This window comes from Hoplias malabaricus, chromosome 9 (genome assembly GCF_029633855.1).
Source record: "Hoplias malabaricus isolate fHopMal1 chromosome 9, fHopMal1.hap1, whole genome shotgun sequence".
Classification (NCBI taxonomy): Eukaryota; Metazoa; Chordata; class Actinopteri; order Characiformes; family Erythrinidae; genus Hoplias; species Hoplias malabaricus.
Window position 1 is genome coordinate 7,492,825 of NC_089808.1, and position 18,343 is coordinate 7,511,167.

Here is an 18,343-nt window from a genome sequence, read left to right on the forward strand (position 1 = left end):
CAGACAGTCACCCGGAGGAAACCCACACGGGCACAGGGAGAACACAACACACTCCTCACAGACAGTCACCCGGAGGAAACCCACGCAGACACAGGGAGAACACAACACACTCCTCACAGGTCCCTGGAGCTATGTGACTGCGACAGTATGCTTATATAATAATAATAATAATAATAATAATAATAATAATAATAATAGTGGTTTCAAGCCCTGCCTTGGGTCCCTGTTTCTGAGGAGTTTGGTGTGTCCTCTTCGTGTCTGTGTGGATTTTCTCCAGGTGTTCGAGTTTCCTCCCACAGTCCAGTAACACATTGGTAGGTTGATTGGCCACAATACATAGGTGTGAATGTTTTTCAATGCGTGTTTGAGGCCCATCCAGGATGTGTTCCTGCCTTGGACCTAGCGATTGGACCTACCGGCTCTAGACCCACTGCGACCCTGAACTAGAAAAACTGTTACAGACAATGAGTGAATGATGATGATGATGATTATCATTGTTATTGTTGTTGTGGTTTGTTTGATTTGACTTTATTTTAATTTTGTTTCATAATTTAACTTAAAATGTTGAAAGCATTTCTAGTATACGGTATGCATGTTTTCTGGCTAAACTGTGAAATCCTGCTTTGTGGAACGCCCCCTGGTGGTTCGGTGGTGTACGTGTTGCTGTGGTGAAGGTTGTGTCCGCACGGCGGCGCTGTGTGTGTGTGTTTAATCTGCTCAGCCGCATCTCTGCGGAGTGTCGCCCTCAAACCGAGCGGACACACGGAGCTGATGGACGGAGATCTCCGTGACCGGACTCTGTCGAGATCAGACGGACTGCGATAACGGCCGCTGGGATCATGTGTAGCAGTCAGCGGTGCACTGGGCTTTTAGGTTAAACACGAAAAGCAGCCGCGCGTTGTTGCATTCGCGTATTTTCAAAATGACAGGGGACACGATCTGCAGCCTGCGGAAAGACCACGGAAAAAACGAGCCCGAAGACCCGCTGAAACCGCTCCAGAAAACAACGGAGAGAGTCCGAGCAGGAAAGAACGACATCTACAACAACAACAACAACCACAGACACAGCGACCACAGCCTGAACGATAACGCGGACGGGCAGCATCAGCACAACAGTAGCGATGCCAACGGAAACGACCCGAGGAGCGCGATCAGCCCGTCCTCGTCCGGTTTTCCGGTCCATGAGTGTGTTTATAAGGGAGACGTGCGGCGGCTCTCCTCGCTGATCCGGACCGAGAACATCGCGCAGAAAGACCCACACGGTCAGTCAGCCGCTATCCGCCCGTTGCCCTGGAAACCGCTCTAGCCACACGTTCCCGTACACGTAGGCCGCTTATATAACGCTAGAGTGATACTGGATTTTATATATAGGTGCATTTTAACGTGTTCTGCATAGCGTTACTGTACCCCCTTTCACCCTGTTTTTCACTGTCTACAGGACCACCACAGAGCAGGTATGATTTGGCTGATGTAGCTCTCATTCTCAGCGCTGCGGTGGCACTCCCGTGGTGGTGTCTTAGCGTGTGTTGTGCTGGTACGAGTGGATCAGACACAGCAGGGCTGCTGGACTGAGAATAGTGCACAGTATCTTGGGGCAGTGTCCAGTGACCAGGACTAGAAGGCGACCGACACAAACTGACACTGATGAGTTACTGTCTCTGACTTTACATCTACAAGGTGGACCAGTGAGGTAGGACCTTGAGTGAACACAGGGTTTAAAAACTCAGTAGCACTGCTGTGCACACGAACACACCACCACCACCTCAGTATCATAGAATGATTCATTCATTCATTCATTCAATGATTCACTCACACACCACACTCACTTTTGAGTCGCCAATCCACCTACCAATGTGTGTTTTTGGACTGTGGGAGGAAACCAAAGCACCCGGAGGAAACCCACGCAGACACAGGGAGAACACACCGCACTCCTCACAGACAGTCACCCGGAGGAAACCCACGCAGACACAGAGAGAACACACCGCACTCCTCACAGACAGTCACCCGGAGGAAACCCACGCAGAAACAGGGAGAACACACCACACTCCTCACAGACAGTCACCCGGAGGAAACCCACGCAGACACAGGGAGAACACACCACACTCCTCACAGACAGTCACCCGGAGCGGGAATCGAACCCACAACCTCCAGGCCCCTGGAGCTGTGTGACTGTGACACCACCTGCTGCACCACCGTGCCGCCCACTGAGAATGATACATCAACCAAATTATACCTGCTCTGTAGTGGTCCTCTGAAGGTTCTGACTATTGAAAAACTAACAAAGTATGTAGAGCAACAGATGTATTTAGAGAACTATATGGTCGTTGGAGCTGTTTAAAGGGACAATGCATGTTGAAGCATGAAGATAATTTTAATGTTATTTCTGATTAATTATAAAGTATATGCACATGTAACTAAGCAATTAGTTTTTAATTAATTTTAGCCTTTTTAATAAAATTTAATCCTTAAATTATTAAATTTAATAGGAATTGTAGGTGAACAAATAAATATGAGCAATGCTTAATAAAATCAGTAGAGTTCTGTATTTTCATTTTGACATCTTTTTGTCATTGGACAGCTCAACACGCTTGGAGGAGAATGCTCACGGACACACACAAATGTCAGGATATTAATCACTGTCCCAATATTGTACTGCTACGAATATTAGTATCTGTCAGAGTATAAATAAATGGTGTCAAAATAATAGTTCAAACTATTATTTGCATCTTTCCAAACTCTCATCAGAAGGATATTTAGAAGCAAGTAACATCAGCCAATCGTGTGTGAAAAAAGCTAAATCACGGAGTCCCCAGCAGCATTATAATGACTCTCTCCGTTACAGGAAACACACCTCTCCACCTGGCTGTGATGTCGGGTCATAAAGGTGGGTTAATTTATTTTTACATCACCATTTTTCCATTTCGTTTTTACCTCAGAGAATAACACTGGCTCAGCGTGATGTTGTTTCTGTGCTGTTAAGAGTAATATATGTAAACAATCTCTCAAGGTCTGTCCTGTATTTTGCCTCATTTCAAAAGATCCTTTAAAATGTGTGGACAGAGGAAAACCTCCAAAGTCAAGATAATCATATATAGTTTAAATATTTTATATTATACTAATCATATTTAGAATTTTATCCCCAATTTAATTTTTTTTCCAGAGTGTGCTCATCTGCTTCTGGCCCACAATGCACCTGTGAAAGTGAAGAATGCCCTTGGGTGGAGCCCCCTCGCTGAGGCCATCAGCTACGGGGACAGACAGATGAGTATGTTTCAGCCAACAGCACAGTAATCTGACCACACTCTGGGGTAATAAATAATGCTGGGGTGGACAGCTCTAGTGCTGCGTGGCAAAAAGGGACATCTGACTGGGAATTTATGGATCCCTGAGCAAGTATGGGGGAAAAAGGGATTCCACCAAATAGTAAAAAAAAAAAAAAAAGAATACAATTATAATAACAATGTAATTGTCATGATGTACATTAAGTTTTTCTGAGTAGTTAACTGTAAAATGGTTCATTGTAGTGTGACATAGACAATTTATTTGGTGTTCGTAACCAGTTTGTGAAATACCTTTGTCAGCTAGATTTTAAAGGCATCAAAAGCTTTAAAACTCTGGTTACTGCTCCTATCACCAACACAGTGAACGATTCTGACTTAGAACGTTTACACCAAACAACTCTCACTGACTTTGTTTAATCCTTAGTAATTGAATTGGGCCACAGACCACGCACTGTACGGTTTATTTTCTCCCCATTGTGACCTACATGCTTTAGCTCATCAATGGCTTGAGAATTAGATCTTTGAGTTTTGTTTTTTTTTTAATCAGGCTTTTAAAGGCGTTGTGACATTCCTTGTGTTGACTGGTCACAGTTGGTGTGACTACTCGACTAATATTGAGCTTCTATTCAGAATCCATTCATTCATTATCTGTAAGCGCTTATCCAAGTTCAGGGTCGCGGTGGGTCCAGAGCCTACCTGGAATCATTGGGCGCAAGGTGGGAATACACCCTGGAGGGGGCGCCAGTCATTCACAGGGCAACACACACATTCACTCACAGCCAATCAACCTACCAACATGTGTTTTTGGACTGTGGGAGGAAACCGGAGCACCCGGAGGAAACCCACGCAAAAACAGGGAGAACACCCAACTCCCTGTAGCTGTGTGACTGCGACACTACCTGCTGCACCACCGTGCCGCCCTTCTATTCAGAATCGACTGGTTTAATTTAACCTTTTCCCCAAGATGCTAACTACTGTTTCTATAATCTATGGTCTATGGACTACAGTTGGGCTTAGCTTTTTTAAAACAGCTTTGGATTTGATCAATTTATGTCTTACCTTTCAATGAGATTGGGTCTTATTTACATAACTGGAAGAAGTGGATTTTTGTCTTCATACTTGATCAAGCTTTCAAAGGCATTTAATAAGTGCTAAATATATATTTTGGCATTTTTGTAATAAAGAAAACTGCAGTTATGATGGACTTTATGGCTTTTTGGGACTGGTGTGAAATGTTTTTACAGCAGATTGTTTTTAATCCTCCCTTTTCTCTCCCAATTGCTCTCTAGCAGCTCAACACAGTCATTTTTCACATACACAGCCAACAATGGCCTAGTAATACAGATAACAGAGTTACAGAGAACTATTATATTTAATTACATTCATTAAAAAGAGTCAAATTGATATGCAATCTACCCACAATTAAGAGGTCTTGGGGTATTTCCTCTCACTTTTCCCCTGTGTTTATCTAAACAGTAGGAGCTGTTTTCAGTGCACAGCAGTTTGTCAGAGGGACTTTGTTTGTATGTGGACCTTTAGAGCAGTTTGTAAATGATGTAATAATAATATATATCTTTTCCATAATCAAATTTGTCTAATACTTATCTATTGCCCTGTAAAATGTGCAAGGGGCTTTTTCTTTAAGTGATAAATGATATATGACACTATGTAGATGCTGGCTCTCAATAAATCACTGCACCCTATTACTCTCAGAATCAATGAGAGACAGCACCTTGTATCACTGCAGTTGCAGTGCAGGATTCCAAACGTCTGAATAAGGATCGAATTTCATTTGCTGACAAAGGTGTTTTCAGTGTGCTCCATGGTTACTTGATTTCATGCCTGTGGGCCAGAGCAGGTAGTGTACTCCACAGCTTCAGGAGTGATATGAGAAACTGGTTTCCTATAACATACATACAGTGGGTTTTCCTTTACATTGGTCACTCCGGACAGACAGAAAGCAAAACATACATAAGAAAAGTGCTATGCAAAATAAAATCTAATTAAGCTGTGTGATCAAGTGAATTGGGGGACATGTGTGAAACAAATGCAGAGAGATATTTGGGCTAGATTAGGACTGGACTAGGAGTTTGGTGTGTTCTCTCTGTATCCGTGTGGGTTTCCTCCGGGTGACTGTCTGTGAGGAGTGTGGTGTGTTCTCCCAGTGTCTGCGTGGGTTTCCTCCGGGTGACTGTCTGTGAGGAGTGTGGTGTGTTCTCCCTGTGTCTGCGTGGGTTTCCTCCGGGTGACTGTCTGTCAGGAGTGTGGTGTGTTCTCCATGTGTCTGCGTGGGTTTCCTCCGGGTGACTGTCTGTGAGGAGTGTGGTGTGTTCTCCCTGTGTCTGCGTGGGTTTCCTCCGGGTGACTGTCTGTGAGAAGTTGGTGTGTTCTCCCTGTGTCTGCGTGGGTTTCCTCCAGGTGACTGTCTGTGAGGAGTGTGGTGTGTTCTCCCTGTGTCTGCGTGGGTTTCCTCCAGGTGACTGTCTGTGTGGAGTGTGGTGTGTTCTCCCTGTGTCTGTGTGGGTTTCCTCCAGGTGACTGTCTGTGAGGAGTGTGGTGTGTTCTCCCTGTATCTGCGTGGGTTTCCTCCGGGTGACTGTCTGTGAGGAGTTTGGTGTGTTCTCCCTGTGTCTGCATGGGTTTCCTCTGGGTGACTGTCTGTGAGGAGTGTGGTGTGTTCTCCCTGTGTCTGCGTGGGTTTCCTCTGGGTGACTGTCTGTGAGGAGTTTGGTGTGTTCTCCCTGTGTCTGCGTGGGTTTCCTCCGGGTGACTGTCTGTGAGGAGTTTGGTGTGTTCTCCCTGTGTCTGCATGGGTTTCCTCTGGGTGACTGTCTGTGAGGAGTTTGGTGTGTTCTCCATGTGTCTGCGTGGGTTTCCTCTGGGTGACTGTCTGTGAGGAGTGTGGTGTGTTCTCCCTGTGTCTGCGTGGGTTTCCTCCGGGTGACTGTCTGTGAGGAGTTTGGTGTGTTCTCCCTATGTCTGCGTGGGTTTCCTCCGGGTAACTGTCTGTGAGGAGTTGGTGTGTTCTCCCTGTGTCTGCGTGGGTTTCCTCCGGGTGCTCCGGTTTCCTCCCACAGTCCAAAAACACACATTGGTAGGTGGATTGGCGACTCAAAAGTGTCTGTAGGTGTAAATGTGTGAGTGTGTGTGTTGCCCTGTGAAGGACTGGCGCCCCCTACAGGGTGTATTCCCACCTTGCGCCCAATGATTCCAGGTAGGCTCTGGACCCACCGCAACCCTGAACTGGATAAGGGTTACAGATAATGAATGAATGAGGAAGCAAACTGGATTCATATTGGCAGTTGTGCACAAATGCAGCTGAACATGAAGTCACTTCGTTTCTCACACAGCGGCAACAGTGTTCAAGTTCAGCTGATAATGGTAGTTTTAAATATTGTAGTGTCCACTACACAGTGGTCTGCATAAAGAGTTACATGGTTTTCATTTTACTGGGTTCCTATTCCAATAATGAATTCCTTTCCTTGTTGTAGTCACAGCACTGCTGCGGAAGCTGAAACAGCAGTCCAGAGAAAACGTGGAGAACAAAAGACCTCGACTGCTCAAAGCACTGTGGGAGGTAAAAAACACAAACGCACACACACACACAAACTGTTCTGCTCAAGCACGTTCTGAAGTTTCAGCAGAAAATGAACAAGTATGCATTTTGTAAAACCAGTGAAGCAGAAATTCAGTCCTACACAAAGTTAACCGCCTTCATATTAGTCATTTCTGATTATGCCCACTGTTCTTCTTTAATAATACTATATTTTAAAACAACAGCACTGTTTTACACACGTTTCAGCTTGGTGACTTTTACCTGGAGCTGCACTGGGACTTTCAGAGTTGGGGTAAGTGTGGTTGCACCATGCTGTTATTTTACAGTATTCCCTTCATTTACTGCACAGTTCTTCATCAGTTTGACCATTGACAGTAATCCACTTTTCTCTACTGTTGGTTTTGTCATTGCTTTGGAATAGATGACATACACTAATAAGCCATGACATTTCTTGCTCAGTTTCCACATTCGATATAGCTCCATTTGATGAGCTATGTTTACTGTATAGATGCGCTTTGTAGTTCTACAATTACTGTTGCTTTGCATACACTGTATTCCCAGTTTCACACTGTCCCTCACTAATCAGATCTTTATAAAGGATTATGGATCATTCTCAATGATGCAGTGACACTGATATGGTGATGGTGCAATACAATTCATTCTAAAACGTTCTCTTGGATCCTGTGGAAAAACTTACTTTTCTGCTCTTCATTTCAGTGCCTCTTCTCTCACGGATTTTGCCATCCGATGCCTGCAAGATCTACAAGCAGGGAATGAATATCAGGTAGTGCCCTGGAGGTTATAATAGTAGTTTCACCATTTCTAAATGATGTTATATGGTTCGGACTCGGAATATGCATAGCAGATTTCATTTTGAAAACTGAGTAATATCTGTACTAATAGTTGAGATCAGGAAACTCAAGTATGGAATATTGGAGCTGTGGTGTGTCTTGCAGGTTAGACACCACACTGGTGGACTTCAGTGACAGAAAGTGCCAGAGAGGCGACCTCAGCTTTATCTTTAATGGAGAAGCACCACCTGCAGAGGCCTTCATCGTACTGGATAATGAACGGAAAGTGTATCAGAGAATTCATCATGAGGTCAGAAACTCACACTCTAGAGAGTATTTACAAGGTTAAGTCCTTTAAACTGCAACAGGCATCATTGTTTACATGCATTTCCATTAACATACAGTAATCCCTCGCTACTTCGCGGTTTATCTTTCGTGGATTCGCTACTTCGCTGGTTTTTTCACGGTGTCAGGAATCACGGAGCGGACTGTCAGAGGCGGACACACTTGCTAAAACACAATGACTTTAATATAACTAAACAAAGAAACAACACGACATGAATAGGAAACCAAAACGAAACGACTAGGAAACAAAACGACTTGACACGGAGATGGAAGGAAACAACACGACATGACTGGGAAACTAAATGAAACGACTTGACTCGGAAGGTAACAACACAACATGGCTTAGGAAACAAAACGAATGACCGATACCAGGAAGTGACACACGGGAACTTAAATACTACATACAAACGAGACACACCTGAGACAGATAACGAGGACAGTGGACAAGGAGGCGGAACAAAGGCGGGACATGGGCAGAGACAAGGACAACAACAGACAGAGCCATGTGCAGAGAGAATGCACATGGCAAATTCCCCATGACGGGGAAAACAGGCATGACAGGACGAGGGCGTGACTCACGGGCCTGTAGGTGACAAAATATATCATTTACAAGTATTTCTTACGTACAGTACATGTGTTGTTCATGTCCACATCCGAGTGAAATTTACTGACGCTAAATCACAGCTTAGGAATGACTCTATTAAAGAAACTGGTGGGATATCACATGTAGTTCCAGCTGAAAAACAGTATAGAACGACTGTTTGATGCAAAGGGTGGGTTGTTAACAGCACAGGGAGGGGTTTAAAAGTCCAAATACTCGTTAAATACATAAAAAAAATATCTTTCCTCTACTTCACGGAAATTCGTTTTTCGCGGGTGGTCTTGGAACGCATCCCTGCGACAAACGAGGGATCACTGTACTCCATAGTACATATTACATAGTAGTTACTAAAAAAATAGTTCTGACTATATTAGGGGGTTATATATAGGGTTAAGTGATCTCGATTATATAAAAGCCAAAAGTTGGTCGTCAAGAAAAACGAAGGGTTTTAATTTCCCCGTCCTCTTCTCTGCAGGACTCCGAGATGGATACAGAAGAGGAGGTGGATATTCTTATGAGCAGCGATATCTACTCTGCCACTCTCTCCACTAAGTCCATCTCCTTCTCCCGCAGTCAGATCGGCTGGCTCTTCAGGGCAGACAAAACGGTAAAGGTTTCAGCTTAAAAACACAAAGCGTGAGTCAGGGCAATGACTTCAATTGGAGTGAAAATTGTGTAAAAACTCTCTGAATACATAGATTAGTTTGATATGGATAGTCAAAATACTGAGGATGTTTCCTCATCATTTGCTAGCTCTCCAGGCTGGTTGCATGCACGAAACCGATATATACAGGGGTTGGACAATGAAACTGAAACACCTGGCATTTTAGTGTGGGAGGTTTTATGGCTAAATTGGAGCAGCCTGGTGGCCAATCTTCATTAAGTTCTCCCATGGGCTGCACAGTCACCAGATCTAAAGTGAGCCACTTTGGGGTGTTTTGGAGGAGCGAGACAGGAAACGTTTTCCTCCACCAGCATCATGTAGAGACCTGGCCACTATCCTGCAAGAAGAATGGCTTCAAATCCCTCTGACCACTGTGCAGGACTTGTATATGTCATTCCCAAGATGAACTGACGCTGTATTGGCCGCAAAAGGAGGTCCTACACCATACTAATAAATTACTGTGGTCTAAAACCAGGTGTTTCACTTTCATTGTCCAACCCCTGTATGTCATTATAGAGTTCATAGTGAGTTCATTTCTGATTTACCAGTATAAAATCTATATGATGGCATTGTAATGTGTTGTCATCTGATTATTCTGAGCTTCCTGTTAAGCGTTACTGTAACTGTGCAGATGCTAAACTTACACCTGCATTGCCAGGAAAATACAGAAAGTCCCTGTGTAACCTGTAACTTGTAAGAAAAAGAGAGAGGTTTCCAGCGCACAGTGGAATGTGCCACATGTCTAGACAGGGGGAAAAGGAGGACAGTAGTGTCAGAAAACCAGCAGGACATGAGAAGAAAAATTAAGGAATGTCAGAGGAAGGACTAAAGAGTCCCAGAGGAGTCCCGGCTCCTAAGGACAAGGGCAGAACAATGCATGGGGTACAGGAGGACAGGGTGACAAGACTAAACTGAAGGGTCTTACCAAATTAACAGCTTACCTTGTGTCATCTGTATAAAATGTTATAGATTCTCCAATGAATGCTTAGGTGGCTGCTGGAAGTGATGATACTGGGGCAAAATGAGGGGCAATGTCCCTGTGGTGGGGCGGCACAGTGGCGCAGCAGGTAGTGTTGCAGTCACACAGCTCCAGGGACCTGGAGGTTGTGGGTTCGATTCCCGCTCCGGGTGACTGTCTGTGAGGAGTGTGGTGTGTTCTCCCTGTGTCTGCCTGGGTTTCCTCCGGGTGACTGTCTGTGAGGAGTTGGTGTGTTCTCCCCGTATCCGCGTGGGTTTCCTCTGGGTGACTGTCTGTGAGGAGTTGGTGTGTTCTCCCCGTATCCGCGTGGGTTTCCTCTTGGTGACTGTCTGTGAGGAGTTGGTGTGTTCTCCCTGTGTCTGCGTGGGTTTCCTCCGGGTGCTCTGGTTTCCTCCCACAGTCCAAAAACACACGTTGGTAGGTGGATTGGCGACTCAAAAGTGTCCGTAGGTATGAGTGTGTGAATGAATGTGTCTGTGTTGCCCTGTGAAGGATTGGCGCCCCCTCCAGGGTGTATTCCCGCCTTGCCTGAACTGGATGAGGGTTACAGATAATGGATGGATGGATAAAGTGCTATGTAAATGTAGCTGTCATTCATTCATAAAATAATGTACACTATATGTCTATTTTAAATGTCATTTTTGCTCAGTTGTACTTTTCTGTGCTGCAGGAGAAGGTAGGAAACTTTGTGGGAGATTTCTACACAGTGAAGGGTCTGGTGTTGGAATCCAGGAAGAGACGAGAGCATCTCACCGAGGAGGATATTCTGCGCAATAAAGCCATCATGGAGAGTCTGAGCAAAGGAGGCAGTCTGGCAGAGCAGAGCTTCGAGGTGTGCTTCAGATACTGACAACACATAGCTGGGGCTTGGTTGCTAAATTCAGACAGGATTCATCAGGAAATCCTAGCCCATGTTGATTCTCATATGTTTTGCACCATACATAAAGTGTCTCTGTATAATCCACAGCCTGTTCGAAGACAGTCGCTCTGTGCCCCTGAGCCCAACACACTCTCCTGGGAGGAGTATATATCAGCAGAGGTGGGAAAGTAAGTGCCATCACTGACTTTTTTTATCGACTTTGCAGATGAAACAGAAAACTGATTATACCAGGTATATTAGTTCATAGCAAAGTTAAGTGGTTTGGATGAATTTACAAAGAAGTGTGTGTGTTTCTGTCAGACCTCCTGCTTTGGGCCGGGACCAGGTGTGTAAGGAGAGCAAGAAAAACTTCAAGGCAACTGTAGCCATGAGCCGAGACTTTCCTCTGAGCATAGAATCGTAAGTGCATTAATTATTATGTTTTCATCCCTCAGATTTATAATAGTCTTTAAAAATATCACATTTAGTCGAAACATAGACCACTAAAGAGGTGTGGGAACTGCAGATGTGTTTGATAAGGTTTCTCGTGATCGTTTGTGAAGTTATGATGAACATTGATTAACAGTCTTTAATGAAAGACGATTTTAATACGATTTTAATACACAAACCTAACGTGAAAGTCACTGAAGTGTGCTTGCTTTTCTAGCTTGCTTAACGTATTGGAGGTCATTGCCCCCTTCAAGCACTTCAACAAACTCAGAGAATTCGTTCAGATGAAGCTTCCTCCGGGATTCCCAGTCAAACTCGGTGAGTACACGCTTGTGTTGTGATTTAAACTCCTTGACAGTTAACGTCTGCAAAGTGGGCAGCCACATCATTACTAACACAGAACACAGTACTTTTTCCAAGTTCCCTGCTCCTTTCCAGTGAACGGCTGGGTGCTTTTGTGATTGACAGCTTGAAAGTAGAAGGAGGCATTAACTTTCTGTTTCTCCACAACTCTGACTTTTAAGACGTCCCGGTGTTTCCAACCATCACGGCCACGGTGACGTTTCAGGAGTTCCGCTACACTGAGTTTGAAGAGTCCGTCTTCACCATCCCTGCAGGCTATAAAGAAGACCCGAACCGATTCCCTGACCTTTAAACACATGGTCAGCAGCCTATGAGGCTGTCCTAGATGGCATCCTGAGCCCTGCAGTCCTCTTTCAAGTTTAGGGTACTACAAGTCCCAATAATGACTGACAAGGTATAAAATTAAGTACTGAGTACATGGTAAACCTAGTACCAATGAACATTCTTTCACCAGTGTCTTCCATTCTTTTAACTTTCTATCTCCAGCTGCTGAGAGCTGCATTGTTGTCACATCATGTAACGATAGGCCCACTATTTGTCTCCTCACATACACTATTGTCACATTATCGTTTTTCCACAACATGGTACGGACCGACTCAGTGCCATAGAATAACCACATTTGGTTCCATAATTAACCATTTTTGCTTAACCAAACATTCAAAAGCATGAACCGAGATATTACCCTATTCCTGCTCCATAGGTGTGTAATATTGACTTATTTGTAAAATAAATGCTGGATTAATTAAGGTAGAAATAGCTGCAGATTTGGGAGATGACTAACTGCATTTCCGAAAGTGCTACAAAACTAAACACTTCAAGTTAATTTACAGAAAAGTTAAACTTCAATGACATACAAACAACAGTCGTTTTTCTGGTCAAATCTACTGTTCCACCTTAAAAGACGCAGAGCCCCAGAAGGTAAACAAATTGCATTTTCCCACAATCGTAGGCGCCAAGTTAAAATTTACAGAAAAGTTAAACTTCAACGACGTACAAACGTTAAAAAAGTTCAAATTTACAGAAAAGTTAAACTTCAACGATGTACCAACATTAAAAAAGTTTAAAAAAGTTAAAATTTACAGAAAAGTTAAACTTCAACGACGTACAAACATTAAAAAAGTTAAAATTTACAGAAAAGTTAAATTTCAACGACGTACAAACGTTAAAAAAGTTACAATTTACAGAAAAGTTAAACTTCAACGACGTACAAACGTTAAAAAAGTTACAATTTACAGAAAAGTTAAACTTCAACGACGTACAAACGTTAAAAAAGTTACAATTTACAGAAAAGTTAAACTTCAACGACGTACAAACAACAGTCGTTTTTTTTCGTCAAACCTACTGTTCCACCTTAAAAGACGCAGAGCCCCAGAAGGTAAACAAATTGCATTTCCCCACAATCGTAGGCGCCCCCTTTAAGTCCCTACTTGGCTCAGTTGGAACGATGAGCGAGCTGGAACTAAAAAAGAACCTGGTTACAGGTACCAGATTTGCGTAATGGAAAAGCTAAAAACAGGGAATAATAGGTACCATGCAGTGGAAAAGTGCCATATTTCACCACAAACTTTTGGCCATATAGTGTATATTGCAAGGAGGGAACCACTTAGCCAACAACCTCAATTCCTGAGGCTTCCTTTAGCTAGTGCTTGACATTGAACATGGTGAACTTAAGTGTGCAGCTGCTCTGTATTATCCCATTTAAAGTCTGTGGAGTTCATACAAGCTGTGTTTGCACAAAAGTGTTCATCCTAAAGGGACGCCTACACATTTTTTAGACAGACATTATACGTAGGGTCTGTTTTATGAATCACCTTTTGTTAATCTTACAGCCGATTTCACAGGCATGTAACAATGAGGACTACAGGACTTCAGATGTACCAAATGGGTCAGAACTTGTAGAGATCTCACACTACAAAATGCAGCATTATCGTATGTTATACAGTTACTATCTCTCTGAAAAAGGGATACACCTCCTAACCTCATTTGTGGTGGAACTGCTTTTCATTTGTCATTTGCTTCAGTGAAAACTGTGAACTCTTGTTTTTATGTATGTTTGTGTGTACACCAACCAGCCATAACATTATGACCACCTCCTCACTGTCCATTCTCTCAGCTCCACTGATCATACAATAGCATTTTGTAGTGCTAAGATTTAAAAACGAATCGCTCTGTGTACTTTTCTCACCCTGTTCTTCAATGGTCAGGACCCCTAGAAGCTGTGTTAGTATGTGCTCTGCTGGTTTGAGGGGATCAGACACAGCAGTGCTGCTAGAGTTTTTAAACAGTGTCTCTGCAGCACTACCACCCACATCATACCTGCCTTGTGGTGGTCCTATGACCATTTATGAACAGGGGGAAAGTGATTATAATGCTATGGCTGATACGTGTATGCTATGTGTGTGTGTGAGTGTGTTTTCTGAGGGAACATAAACTATGCTCTGATTCATGAAGGTGTCCCTCTTGTGGCCAGTTGAGGAGATTGTGTATTACCATTCTAAAGCTCAGGACCTTTAGCTGCAGGACTGCGTTTATTCACCAGCCATAAAAATAGTGTCTGAAATATTTGTACAAACTTCTTCAGAAGCATATCTTTTGTAGTTTTTCGATCTGATGCTGATGCTCTGTGTTTTGGTCAGGATTAAAAAAGAAATAAAAGACACTCCAGTTCAGTAACTGCGGAATAATATGCTCATCAGATCATTAGGAACTTGTAGCTTAGAGGCGTTCAGGAGCCTAGCTCACTTTTGAGTCATTTTATAATTGTGGGTGCATTTTGTGTTCTTGTTTCGTGGCCAATCTTTTTTTTTTCTGCAGATTTTCTTCCTTTTTGTCTTTACATCCTTTCAGACCCATTGTATTGAGTTGTCTTAATGTACAATTAATCAAACAATGTCTTAACAGTTCTCACTAATCTTGTAAAATCGAGATCTTGTCAGTAAATATTTAAATGCCCTTTAACAGTCAGCAAATGTTATGTAAAGTGTTATTTAGGGTGACCAGACGTCTTCTTTTACCCGGACATGTCCTCTTTTTTAGACTTAAAAAAATGTCCGGGCGGAATTTCACAAACCCTCCCCTCCCCTACTCCGATTGGTTCACTTGAGCGAGAAGGGGGTGTGGTGAAGTAGCCTAAAATCTTCTGATTGGACGGTCTGACTGTAGAGCTACCGTTATTGGTCGATAACCTTCTCTGTAAACATTTAATTGGTCAGTCTGCACGTCAGTAGTCCTTGTTTACGTCAGGCAAAGCTTAAGTACCTACCCTCAGCCCAAGCAGCTATGCCGAAACGTAAATGTAAGTTCCCGGATGAATTAAAAATGAAATTCCCATGTGTAGAAAATAAAGGTGTAAAGAACCTTAAAGCACACATACGTTCAGCTAAGCATACAACGTCAGCGAGGGGGGGGCTCATCACCCCCCACGAGACGTGTCCTCTTTTTCACCGTCTCAGATCTGGTCACCCTAGTGTTATTGCAAATGTGGTGTTTCTCAGTGAAGACTTTCCAGATATGTCATGGTTTTCAGTAAAATATATCACATATTAAGATATTAAACTGAAATTGCACACTGATGAAAATGCACACACAATAAAAAAGGACATGTCCAGCACCCATAATTATACAATGACACAGCTTGGTGTCAACTGGCTAGAATTTATTTTCCATCAGAGGACTGTGTTCCTAAAGCTCCTGGTGTATTAAAACACTCCTCCAAAAAAGCAATAACCAAAATTAATGAGGTACAGTCAGGTAGAAGTGAAGGTGTTTTGAGTTTGTGGATCTATGCACAGATCGGCATAATTATTTAGATGCAGTGTCCTAATAGAACCTGTAAAACAACATTGTGAACGTACCAGCAAAAAGTCATGAGGGCATTTTGACATATCAAAATAAAAGTCTTTGTCGTCGTTGTTTCTTTCCCCCTTTTGGCTTGTTTCTGTTTGTTTCTTGTTGTAGTCTAATTTTGTTTATAGTTTAACATTGTCCTTTACGTATTTGTAAATTCGTGTAATGTGATTTCTTTTTAATGTTTGTCTTTTCTGAGAATGTGTACCTTACCATAGAGGCATTCAGATGCTGAAATAACTTTACACACACGTGTGGAAAGACCATGTTACTGTCAAATGAAAGTAAAGCTTCGCTAAACATACTGTGAGAAATTAAAGAGGCACTCAGGCCTACAACGGGAAATTTAACCATGCTGTATATTTTTTGTGTTTACCCATGTCTTACTCTCCCGCTGTGGTATTCTCTTCAAAAAAGAAAAAAAAAAACATTTGCTCCCAAACTGTGCAGCTAGGTATGTGCATATCACTGGGATACAGCAAGCTCAACCCTCATTGACAACAAAGCTGAACAAGACCTAGAATATATGAGAAAACAACTGGCCCTGCTCCCTTTGGATTGGTTGGAAGGCCCTCACAACTCGGTCTCACACCTATTCGTGATATAGTCACATATAGGGGACTGCAATTCATGACATAGTCACATATTTTCAACATTTTATGCGACAGTAACACGAACTTGAGTAACTCCTCATTAAGGCGTCATTACCGTCCTCTTTTACCCGGACATGTCCTCTTTTTTAGACTTAAAAAAATGTCCGGGCGGAATTTCACAAAAGTCCGGGATTTTGTTTTTCTAGAGCTTACATAGAACTTCGAGAAGCGTTTCGTTCACAAACTAGTCCCGCCCTCCCCTACTCCGATTGGTTCGCTTGAGTGAGAAGGGGGCGTGGTGAAGTAGCCTACAATCTTCTGATTGGACGGTCTGACTGTAGAGCTACCATTATTGGTTGATAACCTTCTCTGTAAACATTTAATTGGTCAGTCTGCATGTCAGTAGTCGTCCATACTGTCGCATAGTGTTTCTATGGTAATTACCCATTCACTTATTACCGTGATATTGTCACATAAAATGTCGAAAATGTGCGACTATGTCACGAATTGAAGTCCCCTATATATGTGACTATATCATGAATAGGTGTGAGACCGGGTTGAAGCCCTCATTTACCCTCTAAAATTAGCATGATGCTAGTCTGTTAGCTAGCATAACAAAATTTATCCGTTATGATTTCAAAGAAATGGTGGCATGCTTCACATTTCAGAAGAAGCACGTGCCATTCTGTACCCCCTGAATTTTAGTTGAGGAGGCTTAGGAACACACTACATTCCATAAAAAATCCATAGTATACATAAGACCACTCCTGAACCAGAGTGCCCCTTTAAGTTCCAAAGCTTTTTAACAAGAATGCTGCTGTACAATATTTTATTCACCATGTATTCTGACAGGATATCAGTGCCACTTTCTGAAACGTTTCTGATCTTGCTTCCAAGTAATGGACATTTTAATGCTAAATAATTTTGTGCACTGTACAGAGCCTGAAGGGAAAGTTGATGCCTTCACCTTTTTCCTTTACAGTATAAATGATTTATATATAACTCATTCTCATGCTGCACTCTGAACTAAATGTAGCATTTGTGAGGTTTCATAGCCTCATAAGAGCCTGTAGCTTGACTATTGTACCAGCACTACAGCTACGATGGTAACATCCCTCTGGTTTTTTGTATGTATTGTGGCTAATTAGTCATTCTATGTGTCATTGTCTTGTGAAAACTATAAGTCTATTAATAGTGCATTTACAGGGGCATTTATCACTGTCTAGCAATTTTGTTTCTCCAGTCACTTTTGTGTTTTGCATAATGGAAACTATTCATAAAAAAAAAAAAACATTGATATTGCCAAAACTGTACAAATGGCATGTAAGCCACACATTATTTTCTTATGAGACAGATTAATCCAGTCCACATTTTTTTGTTCCAGTTCTGAACCTGAGTTAGGGACTGCAGAACAGAATCATGTGGCTCTGAGATGGATTTCAACAAAAACATTTCACCAAACAGAAATAAAGTATATCACTGTTAATTTTGTTTCGTGTTTCTTTATAAATCACAGCTGCATGTAGTGCATATTCATGTCAAAATATGGATTTAATTTGTTGCTGTCACATTTGTCTTAATGAGATTATTCCACTGATAATTCAATAGTGCCAAATTATTCATGAAAAACGCTCAGCGTCAGAACCATTTACAGCTTTTTGGAACCAGATTTCCAAAGCATTTAATGCGACCTCATGCTTTTATATAAATTTAATAATACGCTGCCTCATGACTGCAGCTGTTAGTATCGCAATAAGTTTAAGAATATTATTTTATGGAATCCATTGATAGTGGAAAGCAAAGTATTATAAAACAAAGTAGTCCTGAGAAAACATTTACCACTATTCCACCCATTATCCGCATCTCCATAGAAACTCATGTCAGGTAGCTTCACAGGAAAAACAAAATGGCTACTGTTGTGTTGTAAACACTATGATTACTAGTTCCTATCACTACATCTGTGAGGAAATTAGTCTGTTATGTACAAAAAGTATACTTTTCTAGGGCCTGATTTC

At 42.4% G+C, this 18,343-nt stretch overlaps 1 protein-coding gene across 1 annotated transcript; it reads left to right on the forward strand.

Moving 5' to 3' along the window:
* Positions 1 to 727: 727 nt before the first annotated feature.
* On the forward strand, positions 728 to 12,874 carry LOC136707597 (ankyrin repeat domain-containing protein 13C-like). Its single transcript, XM_066681765.1, has 13 exons — positions 728 to 1,262; positions 2,843 to 2,884; positions 3,161 to 3,265; positions 6,773 to 6,858; positions 7,084 to 7,129; positions 7,555 to 7,621; positions 7,794 to 7,938; positions 9,050 to 9,181; positions 10,888 to 11,049; positions 11,185 to 11,264; positions 11,398 to 11,496; positions 11,744 to 11,844; positions 12,051 to 12,874. The coding sequence occupies exons 1-13, from the start codon at positions 923 to 925 to the stop codon at positions 12,179 to 12,181; spliced, it is 1,536 nt and encodes a 511-aa protein (XP_066537862.1). The 5' UTR covers positions 728 to 922; the 3' UTR covers positions 12,182 to 12,874.
* The last annotated feature ends 5,469 nt before the right edge of the window (positions 12,875 to 18,343 follow it).